This window comes from Dermacentor variabilis, chromosome 1, assembly GCF_050947875.1.
Source record: "Dermacentor variabilis isolate Ectoservices chromosome 1, ASM5094787v1, whole genome shotgun sequence".
In the NCBI taxonomy this organism is placed as follows: Eukaryota; Metazoa; Arthropoda; class Arachnida; order Ixodida; family Ixodidae; genus Dermacentor; species Dermacentor variabilis.
The window spans coordinates 114,042,372-114,054,613 of NC_134568.1; the positions used below are offsets into that span (position 1 = coordinate 114,042,372).

Genomic DNA, 12,242 nt, shown 5'->3' on the forward strand with positions numbered 1-12,242 from the left:
GAGCACTTGGTCCCCACGTTGATTCCAAGCGGACGGAAACGTTCGTCCAGTAAACGTTCGACGTCACCGTTCGACGTCACCAAAGATGACCCGCCCTTTTGGAGGAGGCGCGCTCACATACACGTGTTGCACAGGTTTCAGTGCCGCACACACACACAGGCGTAAAGGTCCGGAGGCGACGTCAGAGGGGCTTCGTAGAACTCTGCTCCGACCCGGGTGGCACGCCGGGTAGCACATTCCTGAGCTGACCCCGCGCCACGTGGCTGCCGGTTATCCGCAGTTCTCTGTAGTGCGCCCCGTCTGGTTGGATTGGAACACGTGCAGCGGGCGAAAATAGCTGGCACGTTGCCACCCCGTCCGGCCATTCCTAACAGCTCCTCCATGGCCCAGAAAATCTCGCCTGGCCAGTGCTGGCAACCGCTTGTCAGGAAGAGAATGGCTGGCGAGCAAGACGATGGCTTTGCTCTCTGCAAACTCTGCGTACTTGGAATGCCTTCAACCATCTCACAACAACTGACACAGAAGAGTCAACCCGGCAACGCAATACCGCTCAGCGTTCAAACGCCCGGAATTAACTGTTAACCTACCAGGCTTCTTATTACAATTTCAATGCAGGTCACTCAACTGGGAATCCCAAATTTTGCCCCAAAATTTCGTGCCGCCAAAGCGAGCGTTCACGTTCCCCTTGAGTTCGACCAAACCCGACCGTCGCGCTGCACAAGAGCAAAGGTTTACGCAGAATTAAACCGAAGGCTCTCAAACACCAATACCAAAACATAACTTAAGCAGCCTAACTTCGCGAACAGCCTGTTCTTATCCTATCACAGTGGCGTACTTATCTCATGTACTGCTGCCACTGAACCGTCTGGCCAACTCCACAGGTACGTAAATACAATCGCGCTAGCTTTGTGGTCTCTATTCCAAACGCGTGCTTGCGACGCTTACTCACATTTGCTCCTTTAATCCACACAGGACACGTTTCTTAAACAAACAACCAAACTTGCGTAACTTACGCAACACAGAGGAACCTTTGAACAAATGTGTCTTTTACTAACTAGCTCTACGCACGCGTACTAGAGAAGTCAGAATACGGCTGCCCTCGACACACACGAGCTACCCAGTCATAAACCTTCTGCTTCCTTCCATCCGCACAGGACACGCGCTAATGGACCTAAGAGCTCTTCTCAGTGCAAATGATGCACTTACTGAAAACCTACGCGGTCAACCTTAGAAAATAAAGAAACGCTTATAAAAAAAAGAAGGTTAACTAAAACACACGCGCGCTACTTTAGGCCTCTCACCGATAACCTTGACACTCACGTTACTTACACAAACAAAAGAAAAGGAAAACCTATTTACTCAACTAACAACTCGCTAAACTACAGGTTTACTTAAAACGCGTCTTTCAACTCTCAGAGCTACTCAAACAAATCATAAACAAAGCTCATACCCTTACATACTGAAAGAAACTGTAGTCTTAAATCGCGATATTTTCCAAATGCTCAAAAATAAAACAAAACAACACCTTTCACTTTTACGGAAGCTCTCTTGGCCTCCCGTTCCAAACGTTTTTGACTGACTCATACTTTTGAGCCGTACTCGAGGCGATCGCGGTTCGAAAGTTATTCTGGCTACCGAGGAACAACAAAAGGGCTGACTCACTATCAGCTCCCCCAAGACGTTAGTCTCTCCTGCCAATTTGCGTCCTGGCGCCCTGTTTTCAACACGAACTCGATTAACCGCGTCGCTACTCCCTATCACTTCGTCTCGTCCTGCCACCTTGCGCTTCTTTGTACTACACGCTGAACTTCGGAAAGAAACGACGGACCGACAAGGAACGTAGCTGCCCCGTGCCCTGTGTCTGCGTCCGTGCAGAACATGCTTCTCGGTCACTTTTTGGCCGGTGGCCCGAACGTTTTTGATGCGCCCACGTCGTCAACGACGACCGCACTTTTCTTTTTCTCGCGCCCTGCCCTTTTGGGTCTATCGCCGTCTTTGGCGACGCTACATTATTCAGCGTCTTTCGGTCTTTACTGCTCTTCTTTTTACGGCGCTTTCTCTTTGCATTTCCTTTCATGCCGTCTTCTCGCGCCTCGTGCTGGCCGGTACACATTTCTTCGGCCCGGATCGGTCTCTTACCCGCAGTCTGAGTGATTAATAACTAAATCACCCCTCTCTTGGCTAACTAGACTGGCGGAGAGCCGCACCGATCCCTGAACAATGCAGTTGTCTTCTCTTGAGCTACGGAGCTCGCCATCCTGAGAACTACTATCAACTGCATCGTCCAGCTCGCACATCACTTCGGCACGCAGATCTGACTCGACATGGGTGCTCGTCGTCGTGTCAACAGTACCCTGTACCTCGCTGACGACCTCGATACCATGAGATGCGACGCACACGCGCGGTAACTGTGCCAATTTGTTCGCAGCTGGCCTAGCTGTCTCTACAGTCCTCTGTTGGCACAGCACCTCGTCGCTCTCACTCTGCCCTTTAACGGCCTCTGCTGCCACTACGGCATCGTTAGCTGCTAGCACTTCGAGTTCACCTATGAACGTGCTGCTACTCTCACAGGTACTACTCCTTCTCTCGGCTTTCGTCTGAAATCTACTATCTACTTCTTCCCACTTTCGCTGCATCCAGCCTACAGATTTCTCAAGCCGCTGTTCTCCTCGTGCGTTTAACTGCTGCAAATCCTGTATCTGTTTCTTCACTGCTGCCATTTCCTTTTCAACCTCTTGCCGTTTTTGCTCACGCTCTTGGCGTTTTCGCTGGCGCTCTTGCTTAATTGATTCCTGTTCCTGTCTTTTGCTTAGAATTCATTGGCCAATTTGTTCTATGAATTTCAAATCATTGTCACTTTCCAGAATGGTTTTACGAATCTCTGATTCCTTTAAGTCCTTCTCTACGTCTACCTCGAGCTCTTCACACAACCACAACAGGTCAGCTCCCGTCAAACTCATTAGGACCATGGTCGCTACGTTAAGCTTTGGCTCTGCTGTCACACAATACTTGCTGCGATACCCACGCAAATCAGAATACAAGTAAAAAGATCCCCAGCGAATCAAATCCAAAAACACAGAGAAATTGAAGCCTGGTAAATCTTACAGCCAAAACCAAACGCTTACCCACTGAAGCAGCACCATATCACCAGTTCTTCCCCGCCGTATCCAGTCAGTTGCAAGAGGTGGTCAATCCCAAGTCGCCTCCAACTTGATCAGGATGCCGGTCGGTCACCATGTACCAACGTCCGTCAGCTGCCGTTGCTGTCTCCCGAGTCGTAGGCCGATTTACGAGCCGTAGGCCGATCCCACCGCTGCCACCAGTTGTAAGAGCTGCCGGACGATCCTACCGCTGTCAACCAGATGTAGGAGCCATCGGACGACCTCGCCGCTGCCACCATTCGAAGGAGTTGAAGGTCGTAGAGAGGAACTCGGTGAACAGGATTTATTTACACTATTTACATCTTAGACAAGACATACATCGACAGTCTAGCGTGACTCCCATATGGAGGCCGCAAGACTAACATACAGCAAACAGCTTACGAGCACACAGCTCACGAGTACATTTCTAGCATGACAACGAGCACTCAGCTCCCGACGACGAGCACACCCTAGCAGCCGACAATCGCTGCTTATAAGCACTGGTCCCCCCTTGATTCCAAGCGAACGGAAACGTTCGTCCAGTCATCGTTCGACGTCACCATTCGACGTCACCGAAGATGACCGGCCCTTTTGGAGAAGGCGGGCTCACATACACGTGTTGCACAGGTTTCAGTGCCGCACACACACACACAGGCGTAAAGGTCCGGCGGCGACGTCAGAGGGGCTTCGTAGAACTCTGCTCCGTCCCGGGTGGCACGCCGGGTAGCACATTCCTGAGCTGACCCCGCGCCACGTGGCTGCCGGTTATCCGCAGTTCTCTGAAGTGCGTCCCGTCTGGTTGAATTGGAACACGTGCAGCGGGCTGAAATAGATGGCACGTTGCCACCCCCCGTCCGGCCATTCCTAACAATGTATGTGTGTATGTATGTATGTATGTATGTATGTATGCATGTATGTATGTATGTATGTATGTATGTATGTATGTATGTATGTATGTATGTACATACGTAAGTACGTACGTACGTACGTACGTATGTATGTATGTATGTATGTATGTATGTATGTATGTATGTATGTATGTATGTATGTATGTATGTATGTATGTATGTATGTATGTATGTATGTATGTATGTATGACCACACACACACACACACACACTAGATTGTGAGAAACCGGAGTATCCCTCGTCCTTCAGTGAGCGCGGATTGGCGTTATCACGCGCGTCGCGTGCCGCGGTTTTTTCCGTTTATACCCCGCTCGTGTTTTGTCTTTCTGGCCGAGCAAATCGAGCCGCCGCCGCTGCGGTGGTCGTGGCCGTACGACCTTGGAAGCGCTATGGGCGTGCAGCGCTCGCCGGCTCTCCTCTGGCCATTTTCGCCGTCCACGACGTCGCCAGGTAGAGGGGCCACATACAAGCGCGTTTCCTCTCGAAGAGTTCCCTGCAGGAAACAACAAAACGCGTGCCTGACTGTTGGATCCGCCGTCGTGGGCTCAGCGCAAACCTATACAGCTTAGTCGCCTCCTTTTCTCGCTGGCCGGCAGCGCTTCCTATCAGTGGCGGCGACGGCGGCCGAGCGTGGCGACGAAATGTGCAGCGCGAGGAAGCGGATGCCATAATCGCGCCCACCTGCTGACGTCGGCAAATAAACTGGCCGCCGTTCAACTGGGACGACGGACACGTACAACGCTGCCCGGTTCTGACGACGACTAAAGATGCCCTACAAGGCTGCATATTATTGCATGCTCATCACGGCGAGCACACGCAGAACTGATCGCTACACCTGCCTCTTCGCAGTGGCCTCTGTGAATGTTTAATGTACATACACTTACGTTTGTATATCAGCGTGAAAGCATGGGCTCGTTTGCCCGTTATAGAAACGGCGAAAAGATAGGCGCAAGCGCACTTTATCGCGGCGCTCTTTCCGGGCAAGAATTTCTATAGAAAGGTGTGAGGTAGGAGGGCAATCCTTAGCATAGCACTCTCCATTTTTCTTTATTGAAACTTTTTATACAATCGAAGCAGACCAGGTTCCCAGAAGAATGCCATGTAGCACTCATCGGCGGCCTAACTTTTTGTATTCGGGTAATTATCTTTTTTCAACGTGCACCATCAACACATGGAACCTGTCTCCCTCCCATAAATAGGTCTCATAAAGGTCTAGCCACGTTAAATAGGTGCCACGTGAGCAAACAGAATTCCCCCTTACGCACGTAAGAGTTGTTTACTGCAAGAAGTCCACATAGTAAGCATGGGAAAGGCCACAACCTTTATTTTTTTATTTACCATATGCGGGCTGATCATTTTAAAGCTTTCCGGAACTTTTAAAAATCACCTGCAGTAGATAGCGTAATTGTATACGCCTTGAGCTAGATTATTCAGAGAGGTGGACATTACTTGCACGAGAAATCGAAAGCTACATTCAAATAATCTTAAAAATTGTGAAAGTAACTTCTTAATTAACCTCTTTACGGCACATATTGCAATTTACTAATTCAATTCGGTGAGTTTTCAAGGCCTATCGAGTTGGAATGAATTTCCAGAATGACGCCAGCTTGAAGATATGCGCAATCTTACTCGCCATAAACATTCGCGGTTGTTCTAATTACTTTCTTTAAGGAAACACTCTTTTATGCATTGAAGCACGAAATTAACTGGAACGACCATGTACTTCGTCCCACACTATGGGAAATAATACCTCGAAACTGGTGTTATCCTGGAGATTCACTTGAAGTGGATACGTCTTGCAAGCTCATCGGCTACAATTCGTAAATAGGAATATGTACCGCAAAGTAATTAATAAGGAACTAAATTAGCGAATTGTTTTATTAGTTGAATACGTGTTTCGTAATGTTTCGGTAATGTTGTTTGCCGTCGCTTGGCAATATTCAGATTTTGCATTCCACCTAACTACATAATTAGGCTTAATTAACTAATCAACTTCAAATATTATAATTAGATTAAAAGTGTCAATATAAAATTGTAAAGCAATATGAAAAACTGCCGATACAGTCTTGCTCTTGCCCAATACGTGCTACATAGATGTGTTTTTACGAGCGTGAAAGAAGCCCGAAAATACACACAAAATTGCCGCGCGACTGGCCGCTCGAGGCATTTTGCGTGTATTCGCGGGCTTCTATCACGCTCGGAAAAAAAAACACATTTATGTAGTCCGTATTGGGAAACAGGAAACTGTAACGGCAGTTTTACAGCGGAGCTGTTATACGCTAGGTTCTGACGGTTTGTGGGCGAAAGAAAATAGATGTCGGCCACCCCATAGCTAAAAGGTCTAAAGCATATAGCAAAAGCGTATCGTCGGGTATGCCCCAGCTGCGTTTAATCACGAGAAGTGTCAAAACGTACAGCGATAAAAGAAATATCGCAATAAAAAAATGACAACCATTCCACTCTGTGAAGATGGAACGGCAGCGAAAGCTGACGACAGTCAAAGCTCTCAAACGGAAAGCAAAGTGCTTTCGCTGTCATTCCATCTTCACAGAGTGGAATGGTTGTCATTTTTTACGTTGAGAGTCTGGTGTCGTCGCTAGGTCGGAGGTGCCCGGGTTCGCGACTCTCGTTTTCGTTCAGCATCGCGGGAACGTTCTTCGTCGGTAGTCGTTTCGCGCCGGCGCCGTTTACATTCTCGTTGCTGTTCCCTCCGGCGCCCCTCGTACCCATGTTGTTCTTCGGGTGTACTAACTATACCTGTCCGCATCATCGATAACGCAGCTGATTTTAGCGCCGATACCTCTCCTGCATATATACTGCGATAACATTGACGTCGCGCTATTGTTTACGGCGAGCGTTCTAATCTGTTGCGCATTTTGACATCTGCGCCGCCGCACTGCACCCGTGCGTGGTCACACACAAAGCAAACACTGCAGCCCATTGTGTTAGAAATTGCTGAGTCTGTTTCTGTTGCCGGACGACGAAAAAACTACGGAAGGTTAGCCATATACAGCTTTCGCTGTAAAAAATAAAACCGGAATAGACAATGTTTAGTATGGATTGCGGTTTGACGTCCCGGGCTCTATATATGCAAACGACGCAGCCCCATCTCAGTTCTCCCTTCCGCCCCTACAATGGGTAGGCGGCGTGCTGTGTGGACTGCGGAAGAACAGCGAGCCTACGAAGAACACCGTCGTGAACAGAAGCGGGAATGTCCGCGGCGACGGTGGGCAGCACGTAATACGGAGGCAGATCGTGCCGCAAACGCCAACCTTTGGTTGGATCACCCCTACCGACTCCACTCCCATTGTAATTGGGGGCGATTTCAACATAGACGTGTCTCGGCCAGACGGATGGTGGTTCGTGGCGTTTCTCTTGGAAAGGTTCGGCATTCAATGTTACGCAAACATCAGTGTGCCCACGACGCGTCATCCGTCGTATATAGACTTCACGTTGGCCAAGAACCTTTCCAGTGTCGCCACAGAGCCACTGGCTGTATATAATAGTCATCATAAAGCGATAGTCACCTTGGTGACCAAATAATACATCCAGAAAAAGCAAACAAAAGAAGGTTAAAAATGAAGAAAGCATTGAGTATGCAATTTAATAAAGCAACAAAAACAAAACAAAATCATGAAAAACCGAAATTCATTGTGGTATGTGTCTTTTATTTTCAATCTACATATATATAATCAACATATTTATCACCATATATACAGCTCCGCTGGTCATCCACCTTCACAGAGTGGAATGACGTCTGAATTTTGTCATGTTGCCCTACAATTTTCTCACTGACACTTTTAATCTAATTATAATATTTCAGAAGTTGAGTAATGAATTAAGACTAACTATGTAATTAGGCGGAATGCGAAAAATAATTTGAGTATCTCCAAGCGACGGCAAACAACATTAGCTTGGTTCTGTAGAGCTACGTGACACGTACATATTTTAAAATCTTGGTGCCCGATAATTGGAACACCCTGTATATTACGCTGTTACGTTCCAAGGTAAGGCACTGCGACTATGAGGATGACCACACTGCAGCTCTCCGGGACCACTTTCAGTGACATACAACTTAACGTCCTTAAATGTTCACCAAAATCGAACTAATGGGTGCGCTTTCGCAGTGAGCGCCAAATACAAAAGCGGCTGCCCAAGCCTCGATGCGAACTTGAGGTGTGTAAATCAACAAGAAACACATTTGGCCGATACAACACTGCGATAAACTAATGCGCGGAGCCAGATTGCCTCGTTGACGGCTTCTCGGGTGGTGGTCATGGCTTCTCGAAAGCACTTAACACAGGAAGTGAACTGTAGCCAGCAAAGAACACATGGAACGCTTGGATTCATTTGCAATAATTACATCATGTTTAGCGTCTGACTATCCTAGGCAGCTTACATTTCAGCGGCCTGCTGTCGACTCATATTATTCGGCGCACGTTCCCTGGCCGACGGAGCGTGTCTGATAAGTTCTTGTGACGCTGTTCGCTCCACTCTTGGCGACAGAGCACGGCAGCCCAGCGGCGGCCTTTCGCGACGGCCTTGAACAAGAAAAGAAAATACCGCGCTGACTCGAGCTTCGGCGATTCCCCCATCGGTGACGAAACCCCGGGGAACGTGTGCGGAAAATAAAGAAAACCACTTCCGCAGGAGAGCAGGCTTTTCTTCGCAAAAGAACTAGCGACGAAGCAGGGGAGGGCAGTTGACTTTTGTAGCTCCCATGCTGGCCTGTGCAGAGGCTGAAGAAACCAGTTCAACGCGCGCGAACCGCAGCTTCATAAGAGGAAAAGGACACGCGCACCGCCGTCTGGTGCCGCGGGCGTCAAGCGCGTCGCATCAGTATTGCATGGGCAGGAGTTCTGCAGCCTGGGTGTCTGTGCGTGCGTCTACTGCACGGTAGCTTCGATTTTTCTCTCCCTTAGTTACAAAGATAACTTATGACCTCGAGAACAAAATGGGGACATTAGTGGTCAACTCAATGGAGTTAATCATAGTGCTTACTTGTACAAACTTGCGTAGAGTTATGTAAAGGGTGCAAGCACAGCACGTTATTGTCTGCCTTATGCAGTGAGCATTCGCAATAACGCAACGTGTCCTTTAGCTTCGTGCGCATGCATTTTGCACATCTACCATCCCGCTAAACACACGCTGGTCCGCAGTTACTACATTACGCGCGTGCCCGGACCTGCTCCGGTCACGCTCGATGTGGCTTGCGTATTTTTTCCAAAGACTGTAGGATGCGCCTCCGCGTAGCACGCTCACGCGCACGTACACACACATATATGCGCACATGGAGGCGTTCAAAATTATTCAGGGGGAAAAGACTGGTAATGATCAAATACCGGCACCCAGCGGTACTCATGAATTGGGTCTGACACGTGCAGGACCCTGCAAAGCTCTGAGAACTTCTGTCTTTCACGTTTCTCGCAGAGGTGAACCATTATGCGCAATAATACCTACAGTATAATCTAGCCGGCTTTCTGAATCCTGAATCGCCACCAAGTATTTCCTAAAATAAAATAAAAAAAACCTTCCATTTATCAGCTGATCAAGTAAAGAGTTCCTATCATTGACTTTCCCAATGTGCCCTAACTGGACGTCGCTTCCTTCTGTCATTGGACATTTCTTAAGTGCTTCTCATTAAACTGGCGAGATTGTTTTAGCCTTTATACGTGCTTCCAATGGGTGGTCTTCCGGCATAGCGAGCGCCGTCATTGCTGACCACCACGGTGCTCCTTCCCGGGAAACAACAGGGGACGTTCCCGTTGACCAGCTTACTGCATCGGAAATCACGAGCTCTGAGGTGCGCGTTTCCGGCGCAGGATGTGCGACACTTCGGACGCACGAGCGCCTTCCACGTTCCTTCGCAAGCGCACGCTTCTTGAAATAGCTCTCCTCGTCGTGAACTCTGCGAATAATGCGAAGCCGAGGCTCAGTTCAGTCGAGTCGGGAACGCAAGCTCGCATTCGATGGGGCCTCACATTTAACAACCCCAGTCTGGAGTAAACGTCATTTGGACGAGTTTGCAATGTTCGACGACTGAGATGAGAGAGCCAGCGTTCACCGTACTGCCAGTGTTCCAGTGTTCACTGGGTTATGCAACGAATTTCAGGGGCCCTTGGTATGCGGTGGCGAAACGAAAATCACCTCAGTGTCTTCTCAATGAGTCAAAATTAGAAGTAGAATACAAGCCGAAATACCAGATTTTGGTGCCTACCGGAAAGGCGCCAGCAGAGTGCTGGCGCCAGAAATTTCACATTTAGAGTATGACACCAAATCTGAAAGTGAAAATGTGCGTTATTGAGTCTTCTCATATGCATTGCGTCGTTGCACAAACATAAGCTTAGTACAGATAGATCCCATCGTATCGTCAAGCCCTTGGTTGCATTTGATCAGGCAAAATACTCTGTCAGTATCGTTCAAGGCACTCGGCAAGTGGGTGAAAAAAAGCTATCGGCGTATAGATTACCCCGCGATCCCTGAAGAACCCGTTACTAAGCCACATTCATATACCAAGATGCATATAATCCCGGCTGCACTGCTGCATAGTGGGACTGCCACCTTGCGGGCAATGTGTACATAATGCGACTCAACTATGAAGCGCGCAAAATTTAACGTATAGCGAAGCAAACTCAATGTTCACGCGAAAACCATGGGGCCGAATTGACAAAGTCTTTCTTTCGCAAGTGATTTTTGGCATTGGCGCGGCGAGTGCGAAGATGCCTTCCGAACTACTCACCCGACGGCCTTCGGAAAGCAATGAACTCTGGTGTGTAAGGTCGACCCGTGCCGACCCGGGAGTCCTGCGGGCAGCACACCTTGGCCACATGTCGGTTCCAGCCGCAGATGGTGGGCCTGCCACCGCTGCGCACCTGGTTGATGGCCGACGAGCAAAGCGTGATGTCCCGGCACACGAGGCCAGTAGGACACGGCGGCTTTTCCTCCGGAAACACGATAGGCAAGTACTTGCTCCGCTCGGTGGGCGATCCTGCGCATCAAGTATCTCGTTTGCTGCATGAGTCCTACAAGCCCTGTTTTACGCGGACGTTTCCATGCAGAAGCACTCTACAAAAGTGAAGACTGTATACGCTTCGCAATTCCGCCCTAGTTACGTTGGTCATGCTTGCAAGCGCACGCTTGAGTGCTCGAAATAGGCTCCTTCTGGCCAAGCAACGTTTTCTCTCACTCCCATCGCTGCAAGTGACCTCGCACACGGGGTGTTCCTTAAAACGTCATGTGATATAAGGCACCATGGGTGGCGCCGCGTCACACCTTCGTAAGACGCCATGGCGCGCACGATGCGAAACGTACATATTTGCAGCGCTGTGAATGCGCCCGCAAGCTTTTCTTTTCTTTTTTTTAATATCAAGCAAAGCGGCAAACGCAGCTCGCTCTCATGTAATTTAAGAAAAAGCCGTTGGAATAAAAATGAGAGTGGGAGCAGGAATCCAACTCAGGTTCTAGGATCGATCTCGCGAGAAGCGAGCGTCCGCCGTTAATTTGCAATCAGCGCTTCAATAGCACCATTGTTTCAACATTTGCACTAAGAAAACAAGAAGGTAAGCGCGTGGAGAAGGAATTGAACCGATGCGAAGGGTGTCCTTCACACTAGTGTTACACTCTGCTTTTAAGCGCTGTTTGGCTTGATTCTAGAGTAAACAGTGCCCAGCTTGCTCAAAACAGCGCGTTGTCTCAAAAAATGTTACAAGCCCGCCGTCCTAGGTTACACCTGATGCTTCAAGCACCCGTGCAAAGAATAGTAACCCTATATACAGGGTGTCCCAGCTAACTTTACCCGGAGTTAAAAGTATGTGAATGCCACGTAGCTGAACTGAACCAAGTTAATGTTGTATGCCCTCGCTTGGAGATACTCAAATTATTTTGTTCGTATCGCCTAATTAGACAATTAGTCTTAATTACATAATCAACTCCTCAAGTATTATAATTAGATGAAAAGTGTCAAGGAGAAAATTGTAGAGCGACATGAAAAATTCCCGATACAGTTTTCTGTTGCTCAATGCGTGCCATATAAAAGTGTTTTTCCGAGTGTGAAAGAAGCCCGCAAATACACGCAAAGTGCCTCGAGCGGCCAGCGGCAATATTGCGTGCATTTGCGGGCTTCTGTACACGTTCTGCCCAGCTACGTGGCATTCGCATATTTTAAACTCTACCTAAAGTTAGCTGGGACATCCTG

The 12,242-nt window shown here is 48.6% G+C and overlaps 1 protein-coding gene across 1 annotated transcript in view; it reads right to left on the minus strand.

Annotated features, from left to right (window-relative positions):
* LOC142583188 (clotting factor B-like) overlaps positions 1–12,242 on the minus strand; it is a 55,807-nt gene that overhangs the window by 23,460 nt on the left and 20,105 nt on the right. The window contains exon 2 of the mRNA XM_075693545.1: positions 10,788–11,036. Within this exon, the coding sequence (XP_075549660.1) occupies positions 10,788–11,036 (249 nt within the window). The remainder of the gene's footprint in view (positions 1–10,787; positions 11,037–12,242) is intronic.